The sequence below is a fragment of the Mus musculus genome, chromosome 6 (assembly GCF_000001635.26).
Source record: "Mus musculus strain C57BL/6J chromosome 6, GRCm38.p6 C57BL/6J".
Taxonomy (NCBI): Eukaryota; Metazoa; Chordata; class Mammalia; order Rodentia; family Muridae; genus Mus; species Mus musculus.
In genome coordinates, this window is record NC_000072.6 from 110,910,394 (window position 1) to 110,933,900 (window position 23,507).

At 38.3% G+C, this 23,507-nt stretch overlaps 1 protein-coding gene across 14 annotated transcripts in view; it reads left to right on the forward strand.

Moving 5' to 3' along the window:
* Grm7 (glutamate receptor, metabotropic 7) overlaps nucleotides 1-23,507 on the forward strand; it is a 921,882-nt gene that overhangs the window by 265,045 nt on the left and 633,330 nt on the right. For all 14 annotated transcript variants that reach the window (XR_003956139.1, XR_003956140.1, XR_003956142.1 and 11 more), the window contains exon 2: nucleotides 3,934-4,150. Coding sequence is in view for 8 of the 14 variants with exons in the window: in XM_006505296.2 (XP_006505359.1) it covers nucleotides 3,934-4,150 (217 nt within the window). In the remaining 6 variants the exon portion in view is untranslated. The remainder of the gene's footprint in view (nucleotides 1-3,933; nucleotides 4,151-23,507) is intronic.

Consider the following 23,507-nt stretch of genomic DNA (forward strand, 5'->3'; position numbering starts at 1 on the left):
AACTGGGGAGAGATTTGGGCAGCAAGCTACAATATCTGTGCATCATCATAAGACATACATTTCATCAAATCAAAGTTAGTGGAAATGTCTTAATCTTCTTGTCTTATATTTTTTTAATATCTTGTTAGGAAAATTCTGTCAAGTCCAACATCCCTCATGTCCTGTTTCTCCCTAAAGCTCTATAAATGAATATTTTCCTTTCCTCAATAGTTAAAGTTTCCAAACTACAAGCACATATATAGCCCAGACTGTTAAGGTGTTTGTATGAGTCCCATCAATGTGTTTAAATAATTTGCTTGAACAGTTGTTTCAGAAGGAGCTGCAAACTGACTTTCAGTGATGACAGTCATTGCTAGGGGCAGAAATCCATTTATACTCTGATCATCTACTGGTCTTGCTTTTTATGCTTATTACTAAATATTTTACTAAAATTTTGTGAACTATCATAAGTAAAAGTTCAGTTGTTCTCACAGCACATTTTCAGGCTTGAGTAGGAATATTAATTCTAGAGCTATGTATTCCGAGGTCATGGTTGAATTTTGCAGCTCAGTGACTAACTACTATTTGTGTAAAAAAAAGCTAATAAAAATATAGTTTAATCTACATAGTATAATCTAGTATATTGTAGTGTAGAACACTTCACAGTGAGTGGGTGAGGAATTGCCGATGAAACTATTAGAACATTGTATATATATTATAATGAGTTTATCATATAAAAGATGTTGCTTTTAAGGCTGTCATCTTTGGAATACATGCAAAACTGTTAACTTGGCTTAGAACACAGAGGAGAAAGCTAACCTATGCTGTAGAGAATTTAGGAAATTATATCCATTCTTTAATAGTGTGCACTGATACAAACACTTTTTGGAGAGTAAAGTTTGAAATGGGACTAGAGCTCTGGAGAGGATTAGAATCTATCATGGTGGAAAGTCCAAAAGGCCAGCTAGGCAGTAGGCAGAGAAAAGAGTATGTAGGTTCAGGTTATAAAAGTTCAAATCCCACCTCTACGGATACTGTCCAGTCGTCAAGGATCAATGCCCTAAACTTTCCAGAACCTTCCCAAACTGTGGCACTGACTGGAGACTAAGTACTAAAAATGTGTGAGCCTATGTAAGATATGTCACACTCACACCAACACAAAAAGTCAAACGTGGAGAGCAGATTGCTTTAATTAGGGAGATATATTACTCTGTATTTTCATAATTATTCCTGAGGAAATGAAATGGTCACTCTGTCCTGGTATCATGTTGAACAATGCACATCTCTGCCTTGTGAAAGCAGTTGGTGCAACTAAATCATTGAGGTACAGGTACTAGTTAACAAATGACTCAAGCTCTGAAGCCAGTACTTGGTACTCCAACTGTATTCCACTTTACCCCTCGTGCCTCTTGAAAGCCCTGTTATTCAATTATTCAGGTGAAGACCTCAGCAGAAGACTCTGAGGTTTCCCAAAACTGGTGTGTACTTTGAATTTGGGTCAGAGAGTCTTCTTGCCAATGGCTAAGGTGCACACCTGCAGCATGGTAGGGAAGCAGAGAACATCTGACTTCTTTCTGGCTGTATGAAGCTAATGTATAATTTGAAAGGTTGCTGGAGTGCTGATCTTTATAACAGTAATAACTATACTTCAACAGAAGAAAAATAAGACGGAAAACCAGCAACAATCAAATCAAATAGAATTTTCTGGTCTTTGAAAGTCCAAGTGAGCTTGGCTTTGGCATGTTTGTGCCAAAATAGATGGAGTATTGGTTCAATTTACACAGAGATCAAGAATTATATTTGAGAAAATAACATGATAAAGAAATTTTCAAACATAATCTTGTAACTTTCTTATTACTGCACATAACTACTTATACTAAAATCATAGGTTATTTCTAGAAAATACTACTGTCCAGAAATCAGAGAGAAAAGAAGTTGGGTGGAGTACACTGTAGAGGTTAACTAACTCAGGGATCTGGATGTCAGGTTTCAAGCCAAGCTTGTAATCAGTAGTGGATTTGTAGTTTCCTTAGAGTGTTTGATACTGTGTAAGTGTGTGTATGTGTGTGTCTCATATATGTAACATAATATATATGTTACAGATCCTCAACTTCATTTATCTCAGTATCAATTCTTCAAAATCATTCACGTAACTAAATTTCAAGTAATTCCAAGACATTCAATCCACACCAGGAAAGAGAAGAGGAGTAATTTGATATTTAACTTCCTCCATGGTTCCCTAGTTTGGTCCTCATAGGTATAAGCTCTAGAGCTCCTTAATACAACGAAATATACTAATCGCAGATAAGAGTAACATATGCTAATGAGGAAATAAGGGAATGTTTAGTACTTGTGCACTGCACACAACAGGACTGAAAGCTGTCTTCCAGCAGCTAAAGAAAATGTGTGCAGCTTTGAAGAAGACCTTGTGAATTGTAAGAACCTCTGAAGCAGTGGTTCTCAACCTTCCTAGTGCTGTGGCCCTTCAGTACATTTTCTCTTGTTATGGTGACCTCCAGCCATAAAAGTATTTTCTTGCTATTTCATAATTACAGCTTTGCTAGCCTTATGAATTATAATGCAAATATGTGATATTAAGAATATCTGATATGTGACCCAGCAGGTCATGACCCACAGGTTGAGAAGGCTAATACTGGGAACCACCCTTATCTGGGTTAAGTGTGCTATTAAGCACCCTTATATCAAGGTGTCCATTGGCAAATGAATCACTACAAGGAAATCACTTTGATGTGTCCTTGAAGGTCCTCAGGTCTCTGTGCTAAGAACTCATGATGTCCATGAGGAACCATAACCTCTGTTGACTACTCTGGTCTCTAGATACAAGGCAGTTAGGCTGCATTGATTTTTTATCAGTTACAATATTTCCTGGACAAGTTATGAAGCCTCCACACTTATATAGTCCTGATGTTTACCATAGCCTTCCCCTGCTATACACATTCCTATTTCTTTTTTTTTTTAATTTTTATTTTGTTTTTTTTTAATTAGGCATTTATTTCATTTACATTTCCAATGCTATCCCAAAAGTCCCCCACCTGATCCCCCACCCACTCCCCCACCCACCCACTCCCACTTCTTGGCCCTGGCATTCCCCTGTACTTAGGCAGATAGAGTTTGCAGGAACAATGGTCCTCTCTTTCCACTGATGGCCAACTGGGCCATCTTCTAATACATATGCAGCTAGAGACACGAGCTCTGGGGATGGACTGGGTAGTTCATATTGTTGTTCCACCTATAGGGTTGCAGATCCCTTTAGATCCTTGGGTACTTTCTCTAGCTCCTCCATTGGGGGCCCTGTGATCTATCCAATAGCTGACTGTGAGCATCCACTAATGTGTGTGCTAAGCCCCGGCATAGTCTCACAAGAGACAGCTATATCTGGGTCCTTTCAGCAAAATCTTGCTAGTGTATGCAATTGTGTCAGCATTTGGAGGCTGATTATGGGATGGATCCTTGGATATGGCAGTCTCTAGATGGTCCATCCTTTCGTCTCAGCTCCAAAGTGTGTCTCTGTAATTCCTTCCATGGGTGTTTTGTTCCCAATTCTAAGAAGGGGCAAAGTGTCCACACTTTGGTCTTCATTCTTCTTGGGTTTCATGTGTTTAGAAAATTGTATCTTATATCTTGGGTATTCTAAGTCTCTGGGCTAATATCCACTTATCAGTGAGTGCATATTGTGTGATTTCTTTTGTGACTGGGTTACCTCACTCAGGATGAGGTAACCTATTTCTTAAAGAGAGATAATAGAAGAAGATGGCACAAAAGAAAATGCCTTTTTCTGTGTGTATGTAGGTGCTATGTATTTGTAGGGAAATCACTGGGCAGAAATTCCATCCTGTGTGCTGCTCCAGCCCTGTCTTTTGAGTGCTAATCCTACGTGGGACTCTTTGCCACGCTCCTGGTGTGCTCTCACATGGTGTTTTCTTGTCATTTCAGATACCTCAGATTAGTTATGCATCCACGGCTCCTGAACTCAGTGATGACCGTCGCTATGACTTCTTCTCTCGCGTGGTCCCACCTGATTCCTTCCAAGCCCAAGCTATGGTAGACATTGTAAAGGCATTGGGCTGGAATTATGTATCTACTCTTGCATCTGAAGGAAGCTATGGAGAGAAAGGTGTGGAGTCCTTCACACAAATTTCCAAAGAAGCAGGTAGGAAGTGATTGTATTTTCAATCTTACCTTCTTAAACAAACAAACAAAGCAAAAACAAACAAACAAACAAAAAAAAACCTGTGCCATGCAGAGTTTTCTTGATAAAATGTTAAGTGAATGGTAACATAATCACCACCATACCCTTGATCTCACATTCTCTAGGTCCTGTCACAGTATTTTTAGGTTTTCATCTACAACATGTTATTTTTGGAGACATTTTTGAAGGTATGAAACTACCACCCCGTGGTACAAAGAGATAAATAGAATAAACACTACAACGGGTACCTAGCTTCTGTCTAAGAGATATAGAACAGAACATTAATTGGACCATAGATATTGAGAAACTGTAACTGCCTTTGCCCATCCATAATGTGTTACCTCTCAGGACCTCACCTAAGTGGGGAGAACTGTTTAGAATTATATGAACATCATCACAGGTCCACCCTGATTTTGTTTGCTTGCTTGTTTGTTTGTTTGTTTATCCTTGATTTATTTATTTGTTCACTTTACATCTTGTTCACAGACCCCTTTCTCCTTTCTGCCACTGAGGCCAGACAATGGGATCCAGCTAGGGGAAAGGGATCCAAAGGCAGTATCATAGTCAGCCCCCAATTCCACTTGTTAAGGTACCTACATGGAGATCATGCTGCACATCTGCTACATATGTGTAGGGGGCCTATGTCCAGGGTCTACATGTTATTTGGTGTTGGTCCATTATCTGTTCAGTATCCCATGCGTACAAATGATCTGACTCTGTAGATATTCTTGTGGGGTCCTTAAACCCTCTGGCTCCCCCAATCCTACCTTCCACTCTTCCATATGATTTCCCGAGCTCAGCCTAGTGTTTGCCTGTGGATGTCTGTATCTGTTTCTATGTGCTTCTGGGTGAAGCCTCACAGAAGATGTTTAAGCTCCTGTATGCAAGAATAGCAGAATATCATTAATATTATCAGGGGTTGTCTCTCTCCCATAGGATGGGTCTCAATTTGAACAGTCATTGGCTGTCCATCCTCTCCATCTCTGCTTCATCTTTTCCCCTGCCTATCATGTAGACCAGAAAAATTTGGGGTAAAAGTTTTTGTGAGTAGGTTGATATCCTACTTCCTTAAATGAAAGTCCTGCTTGTCTATAGGGGGTGGGCACTTCAGGTTCCTTAGCCACAGGTCACTGTTATAGATATTCCAGATATTTCAGAGTCTCCTAATCCCAAGTCTTAAGCCTGTCTCAGAGAAGCTCATCTCACCAATTTACTTTCTTTCCTCAGCCCTCTTGCCCTGCCCATCTGATCTCTACCCATTTCCCTTCCCACTACCTCATCCACCCAGTTCCTACCCTCCTGATTTTTATTTTATTTCTCCTTCTGAGTGCGATTCAAGCATCCTCCCTTGGGTCCTGCTTATTACTTAGTTTCTTTGAGTCTGTGGATTATAGCATTAATAGCTCTACGTCAGCACCCAGCTATACAACTCCTGGGCATATGCTCAAAATATGTTCCACTATACCACAAGGACACTTGCTCAACTATGCTCATAGCTGCTTTATTCATAATAGCCAGAATTTTGGAACAACCTAGGTGTCCCTCAACCAATAAATGGATGCAGTGCATTTATACAATGGACTAAAGACAATGCAGTACATGTATACAATGGAATACTACTTGTCTATTAAAAACAAAGACAGCAAGCAAGTTGCAGGCAAACAGGTAGAACTTGAAAATATCATCCTGAGTGAGATTACCCAGACCCCAAAAGGCACATATGGCATCTACTCACTTACAAGTGGACATTAGCCATTCAAAAACAGGATAATCGTGCTACAGTTCACAACCACCCTGATTTTGTAAGAGCCTCTGATGCTTCTGAATGACTCAGCCCCAACAAAGGACACTGCCCAGGGTAGCCTGTATGTAGGCACAGAGAGCTGAAACCTGTGATTCCTTTCAAGAGTCAATACTATTTACAAGAACTTATTTAGAACAGATTTCTTTAAGTTTATTTATTGAGCTCAAATTTGTAGGAAAGGGCTTTGGTAGTTGGCCAGCTGTCTTGTATCATAAACACATATAATGAATTTGGGAATCCTTTTGTGGTTGTTTTATGTTGTTTTTTATTTCTTCTCCCCCCCCCCATCTTTGACAGGGTCTTATATAGCCCAGATTGTCATTGCACTCACTACTTAGCTAAGGATGGACTTCTGGTCTCCCTAGCTCTGCCTTTTAAATGCTAGAATTCTACTTGTCCGCATCCTGCCTGGTCCTATAAAGTTATTATGCTAAGGTAAAACAGTCTATTTTATTTATAAGAATTTCATTCAACCAAAATGGTCCCTGACTGACGTAGTGAATCAACAATAAAACCAAAGAGCAGAGCTCCATTTCATGAGGAAAGGTGCCATTTATCATGGTGACAGGGCTTTGAACATCAACCTTCACTATAGACATACCCAATGGATGTGGCTGATAGACCTACCCATGGCTGTGAACAGAAGCTTTTTTGAGAATCTCATTTTTATAAATTTAATTTTAGTTTTTAATCATTACATGCTTTATTTTCTGCCCTCCCCTAGCCCCCCCATCCCAGAGTTCTTCACCCCACCCTCCCTCCCTTTCACCTTTGAGAGGGTGTTCCCCTACCACCCAACCATGGCATCTCCATTCCCTGGGGCATCAAATCTCTACAGAATTTGGTTCATCCTCTCCCAGTGAAGCCAGAGAAGGCAGTCCTCAGCTACATATGTGCTGGAGAGCTTCAGACCAGCCTTTGTATTCTATTTTGTTGGCACTTTAGTCTCTGTGAGCTCCCAGGCATCTGGGTTAGTTGACACTGTTCGTGTTCCACTGGGATTGGCATCCCTTTCAGCTCACCTCCAGTAGATAGAAAGGGCCCCAGTGGAGGAATGAGGTCACCAAACAAATTTTTTTCCCATAATTCCTGACACTGTTACTGATGCTATGTTGTGCTTGCAGACAGAAGCCTAACATGGCTGCCCTCTAAGAGGCTCTACTAGCAGCTGATTGAAATAGATGTAGATACTTACATCCACATTTGGACTGAAGTCAGGGATTCCTAGGGAAGAGTTAGGAGAATCTCATATTTATTTATTTTTTTAATTCACATTATCAGCACATGGTGTGATTTTAAGGGTCACTGGCCTTTGTCTTTCTTACCTTTGCCAGCTGATTGTGATAGATACTCCTGTTTATAAGCATCCCTGGCTGACATGTATAAAGCACCATCAGGTGTCATCTTAAATATTGTTTCCAGGTTGAGGCAGATATGCAAACCTCCCATTGTTGTGTTGTCTTTGCCTGGTGTTTTTTTTTTTTGTTTTTTTTTTTAGCTCTGATCAAATCCCCAAGATTATTACTGAAGAACATGTGTCTCTCTTTCACTGCTGTAGCTCTAACTGCTGTGGTCCTAAGAAGGAAAATGTCCAGTACAATTCAGTTAGAAACCTGATCTGTCAGGAAATTTTAACTTTGTCCTATGGTTAGCACCAGGTTTCATGACTCCCCAAAGAGAGTCACTGTAATGACTGTTTTATTCCTTAGTCTGTCTCTTCCAATCTTGCTTCAATCAACCTTTAGTTGACATAAATAAATGTGTGAACTATCTGGCTGAAAATAAGTAAATTATGCAAGGTAAAGAGAAATTACATGTAAATGAATAAAAACCTGGCCACCATCTTGAAATATTTAATTGCTACAAAAAAAAATCCCAAATTTAACACTGAACTTTGTATTGGATAAAGCAGAGAAAATGCTATCAATCTCTCATAAAATCTCAGCAATTTTATGGTAACCCTTATGTTGAATATTTAGGAAAAGTAAGCTTTTCTTGCTTTAGAATCAAGATGAATGTTCTGTAAACAGGTTTCAGTGAGAAAATTATATGGTTGCTATTCCTGGTATCTTTGGTTAAATCCACAAGATATGACATTAGAGTTTGTTATGTAATGCAAAAAGGAGTGACCTTTGTAATATCGTATGCATGTTAGAGATTATGCATTTAGCTAACCACATATGGAGATGCTTAGCTCGGGAACAAGGCCTTGTCAGGAACAGTCATTTAAAATGAAATCTTTTAACCTGAGACCATGCTCTCAGGGGAGGAGAATTTAAAAAATAGCTACCTGCTGCTGCAGACATAGGAGAAAACATGGGGGATTCAGGTGACATGTCAGTGATTAGTTCTACCGATTATAGCATTCAGATAATGGTTATAAGGGACTTGTGCTGTGTCACCTGTGTAATTAATAACTGTAAGAACGCTTATGTGCTTCATGGATACCCTTCTTTTCTGATCAACAAGGAGGAAAAAGGCAAAGATAGAGGGAGAGTTTACTATTTATAAAGTGTGGAGTACGTGCATCCACTGTGACTTAAGGGAAATGAGGCTAACTATCATTTCTTTCCTAGGAGCGTTTTTTATTTCTTTGTGTGTATATGCATTCACTTTGGTGTGGTGTGCATACATATATGTGCATTTGCATATGTAAGCACACATTTTGGGGTTAGCTATTCATCGTTGTCTCTGTCTCTCTCTGTCTCTCTCTGTCTCTCTCTGTCTCTCTCTCTCTCTCTCTCTCTCTCTCTCTCTCTCTGTCTGTCTTTGTGAGTGTGTGTGTGTCCTCAATGTTTACAATGGTGTCTTTCTTGATTGCACTGCACTTTATTTATTAAGGAAAAGTCTTTTGCTTAACCTAAAACTTGGCAATCCCTGAGAGTCTAGAGTCTAGTTATTCATATATCATCAGAGATTTCTCTCTCTACCTTAGGACTAGGATTACATGAAACTGGCACATATTCTTATTTTGAAGAGTAAATCTGGCAAGCACACTTGTTAGGAAATTTGGAGAAATTTTCTAGACTATCATCAAATATTCATTTTATTTTTCATTTCCTGACTCTAAGACATTATTTGTAAAAGGACATAAGACACATATGTGTACAAATGAACTGTACTATATTGTAAACATTTGATTCATAATCCACTATTTCAGTCCTCAGTTTTAATATAGAGAGAATGAGATTTATAAAGCCTGCTTCATCATGATTGTATAATGAATGAGATGCTGTATTGGGAAGCAGTTAATACCTAGAAACACCTAATTATTAGTGTACCAATTTGATTCTCTATAAATATTTATTATTTGAATTTAAAGTTTTGAAACTGCCTGGAATAGTCTGATTTCAGTCATAACTGCAAATAATGTTAACAGTAGAGTTATTTCTCTTACTACATTTTTACTATATAAGAAAGAGAAAAATAAATTGGCTAGAGTCATACACACATACACACACAAAAGACACACACATATATACATGTGTGAATGGGTGTGATGGATTGATTATATTTTAAATGTACTGGCTTCAATCTAGAAGAACTAACTTCCATTGATTTTAGACAATTTGGTTCTGAAGATTATCATTCGTCTTTATAAGTACATTTTCCATTTTAGAACACTTTACCTCAAAACTGAAGGGATTCTTAATCCTAAATCAGAGGGTACTCTAGCAGGGACACATTGTCCAGTGCTAACAGTGGCAAAGCAAGGTTGAGCTCACCAACATCAGTCCTTCATAAAGCAAATGAAGATATTTCATTGGAGACCAAACACACACCACACACACACACACACACACACACACACACACACACACACACACATTTAAACTGGTTCCTTTAAGTTACTATTTTGTTTGTTTGTTTATATATTTAGTTTATATGTATAGAGTGGTTTTGCCAGCATATATGTATGCAAAACATATGTGTGCCTGGTGCCCTAGGAGGCTAGAAGAGGGTATCAGGTCTCTGGAGACTGGAGTTACAGATAGTAACTGGAGTTACTGTCAAAATAAATATCAACAACTTTTCTCTCAGGTGTGGTTCTGGAAGACTTATATAAGTATAGACACTACATTATGCTGAGACTTAAAAAAGAACTTTAACATGATTTTTCTCATTTTGATGACATTTCTGTAAAATTGTCACATTTGTGTAAAACGGCCCTGTAGTGTTACTCATGCGGTGTCAACAAAAGCTGTTTTGCTGTTTTGGGTTTTCTTTTTTGTTTGTTTGTTTGGTTGGTTTTGCCTAATATTTCAGAGAACGAGATAAAATTCATTCCCATTATGGTAAGAATAAAAAAGAAAATCCAAGCCAATGTGGTAAACTAAATGGCTGAGGTTACGTTTAAAGACTCAATTTCCTCAGTGAAAACCAAAGTTAATGTTATGATAGCATGGAGGGAGAAGACAACGGGACGATTGTTGAGAGGACAGAAAGGAGGAGAAATGCTTTAAGTATAATTAGCAAATATGAAATCTTTGACTCTTTTTACATTCTGTGTATTCTCTGTAATGCTCTTCTTGATGTCATAAGTGAAGAGCTAGAGACTGAACTTATCAGCTGCTTAGTCTTCAGGAATTTAGACCTTGGGAATGTGGAATGGCTTTTTTATACACTGATTTATGTCTCGGTAGTGGGTAGCTCATCTAACTGTGTATGTAGGTGTGTGGGTGTGTGGGTGTGTGGATGTGTGGTGTGTGTGTGTGTGTGTGTGTGTGTGTGTGTGTGTGTGTGTGTGTGTGTTTCTTGGGGAGCAATCCACATTGTTTTGAGATATGTTTTTTTTTTCCACTAGGACCTGAAGATTTTTCTGATCAATGGGCCCTGGCTTCCTCCTGTGTCTCCTCCCTCTTCATTGCTAGGATTGCAAGCCCTTGCCACCATGTTCACTTTTCACGTAGATCCTGAGAATACATCTCAGGTCCTAGTGCTTGAATAGAAAGTACTTTCCAAACAGAGCTCCCCCCTTCTCTCCCTCTCCTCATTATGCGATTTATAGCACTGCCCTCTTATTGCTTCCTAGATGAAGCACTCTGGGTGTTGGTTGTATTTCTGATGATCAGGGCAAAGTCAAACCCATGTGCCTGACATCTAGCTTAAGTCCTAGTGTGTAGAGGGCATGAAGTCATCATTTACTAAGTTTTACTAAGAATAGAAGGAAGAATTATCCTTCCTTATCTTCTCTTTCAGGGAAAAAAACCAAAGGAATTCCTTAAAAACACACACTTTTGTCTAAGTCCTCCCAAATTTATACCCAGATCTGTTTGCTCTGCTTTGCCCATCTTGACATCCCCATTGGAAACCAATTATTACAGTGGAAGAATGTTACAAAAGTCATGATTTTATGTCTATACATCTTTAAATATATAAAATCCTCATTTTTTGTTTTGTTTAGACAGAATCTTACTATGTAGCTGGCCTGGAACAACCTTATGTAGATAAGACTAGTCTCAACCTCACAAGGAATGTTTCTTGGGTGCTGAGATTGAATATCAACACCACAATGCCTGACCTAATATCTACATTTAACATAGAACCATTAAATACCTCACAAGAGAAGTAATCTTTTTAAATATTGAAAATATTATAACCTTTTTACATACGCCATTGTAGAAAAGAAACTATAAGAGCAAACAAATTCTAGGTGGAGATATAGGCATCCATGGGCTGTAGAGATGGTTCAGCTGATAAAGACTAAGCTTGCAATCAAAAATACAAGAGATATACTTAAGTATCCTTCTTTTTTTTATGTGGGTGTAGGGAATTTGAACTTACATTTTCAGGCTTGAACAGCATACACTCTTACTTGAAGAGCCATCTTCTCAGCCTAAGGATCATGTTGTAGATAGTGATGTAGTAACAACCCAGCCTTTTTTAATCTACATGGATATAATAATGACAAATGATTGCTTGCCAAAGTTTTCAGAAGGGAGCTTCCTGCATATTATGGTAAGGATAACAGTGCCCAGTATTCATGTTCCTAGACTCACATTACTTGATTCTCTGTGAGCCATGCATAACCACACTATGTGAATTAAGCTTCAAGGATACAGCTACGAAGAAGAGTTGAAAGCCCATTTTATTGCCACCAGCATTGGCCAGAGCAGAGATATCCATTTGTACCAGTAGATGCTGAATCCAGCATAAGCTGGCTCCATTCACTCAACCTCTGGTTTCCTGTTCCAACAGAACCTACAATATCACCAAGCCAGCCTGCTGATGTGGCTTTGTTTTATTTATTTGGGGCTTTGATTTTGGCAGCCTGGCTTCTCTCTGAGTCTACTAATATTCTGATTTTGCTTCTCTAACCTCCCCAGTAGCTCAATGAATTGTCCAACATCATTTAAATAATTTCTCTGCTTAATTTAGGCATGTTCATATTTTGTTTGTCTTCAACCTTCATTAACACAGGTAATGAAGGGCTGTCTCTCTTCTGGGCTCTTAACATCCCATGTGTACCTCTGTCACAGAATTTCATATCTTTCTACATTTCCATTTCCCTAGCTTTCGTCTCTCATTAAAAATGAAGATTTTAGAAGATAGCATATTGAATCTGACTTACAACATTATTTAGACAGAATTGTGCCCAACACAGAATAGGATTTTTAAATATTTTATATTATTATTCTGTATATTGTTATTTATTTTTGTTTGATTGGGGTGTGTGTGCGTGCGTGCGTGTGTGTGTGTGTGTGTGTGTGTGTGTGTGTGTGTGCAAGCACATATGCACATGCGCATGTATAAGAGCAGAAGGCAATTTTTAGCAGTCATTTCTCTTCTTCCACCACACTAAGGACCCAACTGAGGTAGCCAGGTTGCATTCAAAGCATTTTTATCCACTGAGAAATCTTTTGGGAAATCTATTTTTAACATGTTAACAATACCAGTATTTTCACAAAATTCTAATTGGTGCATGAATCTGTTTCTAGTTTTGATTTGCTAATATGACCATCATTCTCTTCTCACAAATTGAATTTCTAAGAAGACCACACAGGAACTGGAAACTAACACCCATGTCTCTTTTTTTCTATTTAAGGCATTTTTATTAGATATTTTCTTCATTTACATTTCAAATGCTATCCCCAAAGCCCCCTATACCCTCCCGCCTCCCTTCTTCCTAACCCACCCACTCCTGCTTCCTGGCCCTGGCATTCTCCTGTACTGGGGCATAGAGCCTTCACATGATCAAGGGTCTCTCCTCCCATTGATGACCAACTAGGCCATCCTCTGCTACATATGCAACTAGAAACACAGCTCTGGGGGGTACTGGTTAGTTCATATTGTTGTTTCTCCTATAGGGTTGCAGACTCCTTTAGCTCCTTGGGTACTTTTTCTAGGTCCTTCATTAGCGGCCCTGTGTTCCATCCAATACATGACTGTGTGCATTCTACTTCTGTATTTGCCAGCCATTGGCATAGCCTCACAAGAGGGAGCTATGTCAGGGTCCTATCAGCAAAATCTTTCTGGCATATGCAATAGTGTCTGGCTTTGGTGAAAACCCCATGTCTTATGATCACACAGTATACATCAGGATACCTTTATTTATAAGCTATGTTTCAAAATTATATTCATGACACACCAGAAAAAAACTTGACTTTTAAAAACCACATATGAAGAAGGAAAGTACTGAAAAGAAACTGAAAGATTTCCAACTGAGGTCTCTGGGAGAAGGTGGATGTTTTAACTAACCCCAAAATGACAATAGAAACTGATCAGACAAAGTTGTCCAAAGGGAATCAATGCAGGTCATTCTAGGAAGAAAGAAGCATGGCTGAACCCCAAAGATTGTTAGCAATATTTGAAATGTTCAGCTCTATAAGAGAAAAATCAGTGTTTTGAAAACTCTAAGACCCATAATGAATGTAATTCCAAGTCCTACCATTTCTGAAAAGAAACAGACATTCGACGCCTAAGCTTCACTTTCTGGCACTAACTCCTTATGTCACTCATTGGGAACCAGCATGTAAGTCCTCTGAATTGTGAAGGCATCAGGATTTACTGAGAAAACTCATGTCTCTGGTTTCAGAAAATACCCAGATATAAATCATTCTAATTGCTTAGGATGAGCTCATGAAAGCATTTGGACTGCCCCTATTGGCACAAGGTCTTGAAATAGTTGATGACAGACTGCTACTCCAACACAAAAGAAAGAGGCAGTGAAGACACATATCTAGCAGCCCCCTCCCCCTCCCCACCCTCTTCACAGCACCTCTTGGGCCAGAGGTAGGGAATTGAAAAGATCAGATGTTAGTGGAAAGCCTTGCTTTGCTGCTTACTTGCCTCTGATGACCTCCTGATGTGTAAGCAAAAAAGGGAAGAATATGCAGGTTTTATATGGAGAGAAAAACATAATGGGGAAAAGCACCCTTGGCTTTAAATAGAGGAATAGAGATTCAAATATGGAGAGCTCTGCTGAGCAGTAGAATGTCTTGGTCAGCTGAGGAGGGAGTGGGGGGCCCTGTGGTAACTTTCTGAGAAAAAGGCTATCCTGTTGTAACTTTTAAACCAATAAATATACAAAAAGATGTTTACTCTTCTCTCTATAATAAATCCACAAATCCTAAAGTCCTTATTCTCAATATTTACAAAAAAATTAATTGTGAGAGAGTCCCAGTCCTGATTTTCAGAAGTCTTGACAGAATAGATGCATTTAGCAAGAGATGCATTTCAGCAAAGAAAAGAGTGTATTAGAATAGCAGTTTCTTTATAAACTTCAGAGAAGCTTGTAGAACAACTTGTACTGATAACCAGATTGTGCAGCTAAAAGCTTCAGAGTTCTAAGAATTACTTAAATGTCTAGTACCATTTGAGAAGTGCAGGACAAGCAAAATGTCCTCCACTTGGCTTAGACCTAAGTATCTTATCCAGAAAGTGAATTAGCTACAATGGCACTTACCGTCATTGAGATTGAGAGAGAGCAGAGCTTACTAAGGAAGACTGATTTTCAAACAACATCCTTGTTGTGATCAAGGCTTGGTGGTCAGAGGCTATGGCAGATTGTTGTTTTAGTTGCTGCTGCCAGAAACTTCGAGAGTGATATTCAACTGCAACAGATAAATGTGATGAGGGGGGGTCTGAACTGTCCCTCACAGCAAATGCAATAGCCATTAAAACAGACACAAGAAATGGGCAGTGGAATTAACCAACTGGCCAATTCTATTGTATTGGCAGACCAGCCAAAGAAGTATTCAACAACAGTTGATTGTTTACAACATATCTGTTTGCTGGCTTCATTGGCTTCTTAATTTATTTTGTACTTCAACAACTTAATGCATATAAGTCAGGTTTTTTGAGGTCTACAAAAAGGAATGTTTGTTTGTTTGTTTGTTTGCTCATTTGTTTTCAGTTTTGCCAATGGAACTCTTTGGAGTTTGTGGAAAATTCTACAAAGCCCCATGTGGGATGTCTTTGCACTCTCAAGAGAGTGAAGTGCAGTCATGACCCCAACAGAAGACACACACCACTGTGGCTTGCTTCAATTTCCCTCCATGTTCTATGGCCCCTTACTGCCAGTGTTCATTTCTCTCTTAGTTGAATGAATTAAATATCTCGCCCTTAAGTGCAATCACTATTGGATAGCACTTTCCATTACAATAGCAATTTAAAGTTAGCATTAATTGAAACACAATTTCCATAGATCCTCTTGAGATAGCATTATAGTCTTTGTTCCATGGTATTAAGATGGTCCCATGACCCTGAAAAGCTTGAGTATACATTACAGGATAGCCATTTACATATAAGAGAAAAATACTGGAGTCACTGTCATCATCATAAAACTCTTATCTTGCAGTAAATGAGATATGTATCAGGCACAAGAGCAAGAGGAGAGTTATTAAAATGTTCTTTCTATAAAATGTTTGTGACCTTTCTAGATGTGAATAAAATTTTAAAATCAAAGACAGGGTAGAGTTCAGCTCTTAAACTTATCTAGAATGTATGAAGCTCTAGATATTATTTCTAGCATTGCATAATAGCAACTTTGGATGATGTACCAATGCCTAGTTCCATATGAGGAACCTGGATGCTGTTCTCCTGAAGTCCTGTGTTCAGCATTTGTCAACGAGTAGTTCACATAGCAACTAGAATGGTGGTCAGTTATAGACAATACAGTCAAGTTATACATGGAATACTGCTCTAGGGTCTCAATATATATTTTTAAATTTTAGTACAATTATTTTAGTTAAAATTTTATTGGAAATATTTTTCATTCAATATATTCTATTTATGGTTTCTTCTCTAATCTCCTCCCAAACCTTCAGCACTTCCTCACCCATGCAACTCCACACCATTTTATTTTCTTTAATCTCTATTTAGCAGAAAGAAAAAATAGAAAAGGAATAAAATAGGAATGAAAAAGGACAACTTTCTATTCTTTGAAAAGTGTTATGCATCTGTGAGATGTTTCTTGGTCAGATTTATCTACAACTATCTCTCTCCACCATCCCCCAATGCCCGCAATCAGCCTGTATGTCTTCCACCAAAAGGTCTCTTTTTTTCTTAATTTCTATCAGTAACTCACAGATAGACCTTTCAGTATCCACATGGGTGTGTGGCCATCCATGCAGTATAAACAATCCAACAGCCTCCAAGTTCTAAAGAAGAGTGACTTTGACTCCTTGAGCAGTTATTAACTGTGATAACTCCTCTGGTGGGCTTGGAGCCATAAGGTACCCACCCATATATATATATTCTGCAACATTTTTTGTCTTAAGGAATTCTTTTAATTTCAAAAGCAGTTAGAAGAACATAAATAGATCATATATATGGAAATATTCACAACATGCTAATGAGAAAGGAAAAATCCCACCCTGCTTTACAGGTAATTCACTGAGGAAGAATGTTCCAGCAAAGGCCCTCTCAGTGGCTCTGCAATTAAATGCAAGGTTTTGCCTAAAGTGTCTGAAATATATAAGCACTTAGGAGAAAGAGTGGGATCCATAAACAGAAGGAAAATGATGAAAAAATGAAACAGGTTTGTCTCCATTTATTAAAGTTTGGAAAATGTGGGGCTGAAAGGCAGGAGAACTTCTCACCATGTACACTGAAATTCCCTAATTCCTGGTCCCTTCAAAGAAGCCTTCCTCTTCCCACATCCAGGGTCTCTCCTGCTATGTTTAGTTTTGAATTGCTTGATCTGCAAGTAATCACAGTTACATTGAGTTGATCTTTGAAGTAAACATATCCTGTCCTGAAGTCTGCATATCTCAGCTCTCCTTCTCCATCCACCTAATCTTATATTCTTTCTATTCTTTCTTCCTTGAAGTTTCCCAAACCTTGGGTGGTAAAGGATTGATGTACAACTGAGCACACAATGGTATTTATATTCATTGTATTTTAAATAAAGTAAGCATAATTAAATCTAAACAGGAGACAAAAAACGGAGGTCAACTATGTTAGCTAATAAAATTTGTGTTCATCTTGTTGTATTTTACCCAATCAAGTTCAAGAATCCATTATTATATATGTTTAAAGTTTAAACCCAGATCCTTGTGCATGCTACGGAGTTACTGTACCTCTAAACTCTACACTTAGCCCTGAAGTATTTGTTTCTAGATAAAATCTGTTGTTGAGAAGGTGAATAGAAGCTGCTGATGGGAGGTTGTTATTGGTGGTAAAATAGGAAAGCTCACTACAGTTAAATTGAATTATAAGTTACAAACATAAATGGAAGGGCCATTGTCAGAGTGTAACTAGGAAATGAGGCCCTGGTAATAAACATCTTTGCCAATTTTCTTTAGATTTCCGTATTTTCCAACTGCATTTTTCGTGTTGTTTTAAAAAAATAATATCCCTCTCCACATACAGTGTAGGTAAGGTTTGTATTGAGCTTATTTCCTCTGCACAAATTCACTCAACCTTAGGTTACTGCATTCACATTAGATAAATTGCTGTGGGTAGCAACTGGATCAATAGCCAGGATGCTTCTACTGAGCCATCTGAGGCTGAGTTTGACTAGTTCTTGACTGGTGATTACTATTTGCTACTTGGCTTGTGTCCACTCTCTTTAAATAGAAAACACATTCCCATATATTATAGGAAAACATAAAAACTTCCTTACAGCTCAGTGTGTACAAAGAAGCAGACTCAACCTTGAAGCTGACCACCTAAGTGTAACATGTGCAAGCTAGTTCTCAGCGAAATAATGACACACCTTTCTGTCATAAGCATTTCAGACCCTAGAAGGGCAGACTCGGTGCCATGTATCATGGCAATGTACTATTATGCTAAGTTACTTCTATCTGCATGGCCTTTTAATATAATTTATTATATTTTACATGTATACGTATATCTATGCACATTCACACTGCAGGCATGTGTGTTGAAAATAAAGGGAAATATCCAATGTCAGTCCTTGCCATCACTTTGTTGTTCACACCTGTGTACATCAGAGTAGCTGACCTGTAGGCTTCTAAGATCACTTCTGGTTTTGTCTTCCATATCCCTATTAGGAGTGACTCTTATTGAACAATGTACACTTCTATGTTTGGCTTAACATTGGTCTTGGGAGATAAAATTCACATCTTCATGCTTAAATATCAAGTACTTTATCTACTGAGCAATTTCTATAGTCCTCATGATACTTTTCTTCTATTTTTTTATTTTTATTAAGGCTTCATTGACTATTTCAATAGTTCAAAATGTTTTAGCTTCATAAATAATGCAGACAATATATGCAGGTTTCACAATCTTCAGCAAAAAAAAATGTATAAAAGAAATGAATTCTCAGAAACAATATGAGGTAACTCCAGGAATCAGTGGAAAGTTTTAAGGTTCAATTTTACTGAAGTGGCCAGAATCTGCTTTTGTGAATCCAGACAGCAACACAGGAAGGGCTGCATGAGGTACAAATTCCACCCGGCTCCATCCAGTCCTTCAATTTTGTATTCTCAATTCAACTTCTTTTGAGAAAGCATGCTAATGATGCTTGTGTGCTTGCACCTTGGCCAATGGAGTTTGAGATGACTGACCATTCTCTAAAGTCATTCTGTTGAACTAATGAATAATTCAAGGTAAGTATTGGATCGTGATTAGTAAAGACAAATGACAGAAAGGAAAGGATGGATCTGTGGAACAAAATATGATAGATCTTTCTCTGTCATTCCAATGCATATCTGGAGAAGAAGACTTAAAATTACATAAATGCTGTTGGCTATGAGAAATTTTAAGAATAAAAGTTGTTTTTTTTCCTTTCTTTTCCTTTACCCACTGTTTCAAAAGATATCATTTTATCTCAAGTGTTAATAGATGATTTCATAAACCACCAGCTTACTAAGTAGATGAGAAATGTGATTTTCCCAGCATTACATCCACGACTATATTCATGAAGACTGTTATTTCAATCAAATGATCTCATTAGCTCTACCACATCACATGACTTCAGGTGCTCAGAAATATGAGGGTGTGTTGCCATCAGTACTGAAAAGTTCCACAGTAAACAAATATGAGAAGCAAGAAAGGCATTTTTTACATTTAATTTTATTTGTAATTCATTTTTACACTCCATATTCCATCCCCTGTCCCTCCCAATCTACCCTGTATGCAAGGGGGTGCCCCCACCACCCACCCTATCTGACTTCTTAACTCCCCGGGGCTCCCAGTCTCTTGAGGGTTAGGTCTCATCATCTCTGAATGAACACAGACCCAGACCAGAAGTCCTCTACTATATGTGTGTTGGGGGCATCATATCAGCTGGTATAAGCTTTCGGTTTGGTGGTCCAGTGTTTGAAAGATCTAGATCTTGGGGTCCAGATTAATTAAGACTGCTGGTCCTCCTACAGTATTGCCCTTCTTCTCAGCTTCTTTCAGCCTTCCATAATTCAACAACAGGGGTCAGTTGGTTGGGTGCAAATAACTGCATCTGACTCTTTCAGCTGCTTGTTGGGTCTTGAGGGTAGTCATGATAGATTCCATTTTGTGAGCATTCCATTGCCTCAGTAATGGCCTTGGAACATCCCCTTGAGTTGGATCACACTTTGAGCCTGTTTCTGGAACTCCTTTTCCTCAGGTTTTTCTCCATTTTCATCCCTGTAATCCTTTCAGACAGAAATAATTATTGGTCAGAAGTGTGGCTGTAGGATGGCAACCCCATCCATTACTTGATGTTTTGACATCCTACTAGAGGTGGGCTCTATAAGTTGGGCATTTCATCAAAAGTCCCTCCCTATGAGTCCTGGCCATTACAGAATACCCAAGATACAGTCCAGAGAATTAAAAATGCTCAACAAGCTGAAGTGCCCAAGTGAGGATACCTCAGTCCCACTTGGGAAAGAGAAGAAAGCAATCACACTTGGGGAGGAGGAAGAGACTTGGGAGAGAAAGTAGATGATGGGGGGTGGGGGACAGTGGGGGGTAGAGGGGAACCTGATCTGGTATTAGGTGAGTGAAAAGGACTGAAGCCCAAGGGCCAGCAGAAAAAATATAAACAGGCAAGCTGAGGAAATAGGAGGTTGGGGGAGGGGTACAGATTGCACCAGAGGCCTGGGAGGTAAGAAATGCATTTTTATGTGATAAGATTGGTTTTCATTCTTTTAACAGTTTGCAAGAAGGTTATGCTATTTATTTATTTATTTTTTACAGTCTTGCATTCTTATACTGGAGCTTACCCCAGTTGTTCTCTATCTACAGATTCTTTATCATGAACATAAAATTTTTTTCTGTAAAATATAGAAATAAAGAATTATTCCCGATTTTCCATGTTATCACAAAGACAAACGTGCTTTGTGAATACAAGGAGAAGTGAGACTAGTTGAGAAACAAAAATGACAGAAGTGCATGACATGCTGGGATAGGAATGAAAGTCTCCTCATGGTGGTATCACTGAACAAAGACCATGAAAGGAAGAGGGGCTGTAGCAGAACTGGGTTTGCAGAGCTTGTCATTAATAGTTCTGTTTGGAGAAACACTAATGGTGGAAAAGGTGATGGTTTAGCATAATACTTGCTTGTCCATGATTTGAGTCACCATGAAGACTGGAAATATAGAGCCAAAGCTCTTTGACAGGCAGAGGGTTTTTGTTTATTTGTTTGTTTGTTTGTTTTTGTTTTTTAATTGCAAATAGATTCTTCTCTCATACAATACATCCTGACCAGTTCCCCTCCCTTCGCTCATCCCAACTCCCTTCACCTCCCCCCCCTCTCTCCCTCTCTCCCTCTCTCTCTCTCTCTCTCTCTCTCTCTCTCTCTCTCTCTCTCTCTTCCTCCTCCTCCCTCTCTTCCTCCTCCTCCTCTTCTCTCTGTGTTTCCCTCCCTCCTCCCTCCCTTGCTCCCTCCCTCCCTTCTCAGAATAATGTCTTGTATCTAGCTGTGGGTCTCTGCATCCAGAGTACTTAATCATGTAGACAAGTGTAGGAATGTCTGAAAGTCCAACACTGCTTTAAACATCTCACATTCTATCTTCCCTTTTTTTATTTTTTATTTTTTTGACCATCTAGTTATTTGTTTTTTGCCCCAGATTTTCCCAAAAATGATAGTTTCCTCATACCATATGTTGCTTTCCCCTGGGCTTTTACCCAAGCAGTATTCTCTGAATAGAACAACCCCTTCCCAAGATCAACGGCCTGAAAACCTTTTGCCTTAGTGATATTCTTCTAATGTTTCCTCCCCTCTAACTCAGTCTCACGGTCACGTCACGTCACTGATTCATATATGTGAGGCAGAATATGTAATCTAGTCACTGTTTTGATACAAAGAAATGTATGGCCTTCAGTTTAGTCTAAAATCAGCAATGGTGGTAAAGCAGATATCATTGTGTGTCTTTTTCAGTTTTGTTACTATCAAGAACTTGCAAAAGCCAATGGAAATATTAGTTACTAAATATGCATTCGTTCACAAAGCAAAATATTAATACTCCAAATCTATGAATTTCTGGCTATGGTAGATCAAGTCTGTAATCCCAGCTTGTAGAAGGCTGAAACATGAGGATATTTAATCTGTGATTAGCATAAACTAATTACATCAAGGCTATGTGAAGCAGCTTAGTGAAATACTGTTTCAGACTGAAATAAAAATGCCTGGGTATGTAGGGTATTTGTTTAGCTCAGAAGGTATTGGGTTCAACATTTTGTTTCATAAATTAATTAATTAATTAATTAATGCTCCATGAAACTAATTTGCTTTTTTTTTTCAAACCCTGCCATAGATCTCACTCCTTTACTGGGCTTTTTGATATGTCTCATGTTGTATTAGGTTCTGTCTGGATAGAAAAAGTGCATATTACCTATGTCTTCAGATTATTTTAGCTGTAAATTTCTAATAGATAGGACAATTTATACAGTTTTAACCCTAGATTTAGAATTGTGGTGATAGCAAACTTAGTGTAGTTGTGTTTCTAAATTGAATCTTAAACTAATTCTGCTCATAGATTAAAGAACTTGTTTTATAGTTCAAAACACAAGGCAGACTTTCATAGATTCTTTTTAAATATGAGTGTGAGAAAGATGAAGAATGAAATAGAAAGGCAACTGGTAAGTGCTCTGAACCATAAAATTAGGATGAAGCTGATTCAGTTGAGTAGGGAGATCAAAGGTGAACATTTTCTCCTTGATTATAAGGATTATATGTTAACATAAGAAAGAAGAAAACACTGAACTGTTGATGAAATATATTTTCTCAGCAATGTCATCTGGTTTAAGATTGCTTTTAGATTTTGTATTGTTGAAGGCTAAAAATATAATGTAGAGACAGCAGAAAAGATGACTCTAAATTCATTATTGTTATTCTCCCCACGTCCAAATTAATAGGATTAGATATAAAGAAAAATTGATCAAGCTTCATTTTAGTTTTCTAGAAGTCAGGAATTGTTCCCCAGGAGGTGAGTAAATATTTAATGCTCATTAATCAGTTTTCCTACCATCTTCCTCATTGTTCTTCCTTCTAACACCAAGCATCAGCAGACAGCACATTCATTACTCTTTCCTAAGGGTTAAGAGGGTAATTGAGGACCAGATGTAGCTAAGTTGAAATCTAAGCTCCATGCATATTAAAAATATGTAAATCTTGGCATGTCTGAATTATATCCAGATGCCATTACTGTACAGGCAGTTGGGCATAAAAAATATAGTAGCATCGTCTCGGCAATGGAGATCAGAATTTGAGATCTGTCAGTATGTCAGTGCTATATAATTTTGGGAAATGGCATGTGATCACTTCAGCCTGGAGGATGCTCAGGGACATAGCCAACAAAAATATTTCAAAGTCTAGAATTGGTGACAGATCCAGCAACATGAACTAAACAGAATCCAAAGAAATAGTGTTCTTAGGAATCAGGAATGATGAGCTGAAGGTCAAACTTTAGCAAGTAAAAGAACGGATCATAATATTTTGTGACCTGAAGATCATCAGTGACTTTGAAAAAGACCCTTGAATGTGGGTGAAGATTGGATAGGGTAAGTTTATAGAGAATGGGATAAGGAAAGTTAACAGAGTTTATGATAGACTCAACGAAGTTCCTTCTAAACATGAGAGAAGTGGTCATTTCAGAGAGCTTTGTGATGGCTGTGATGACTAA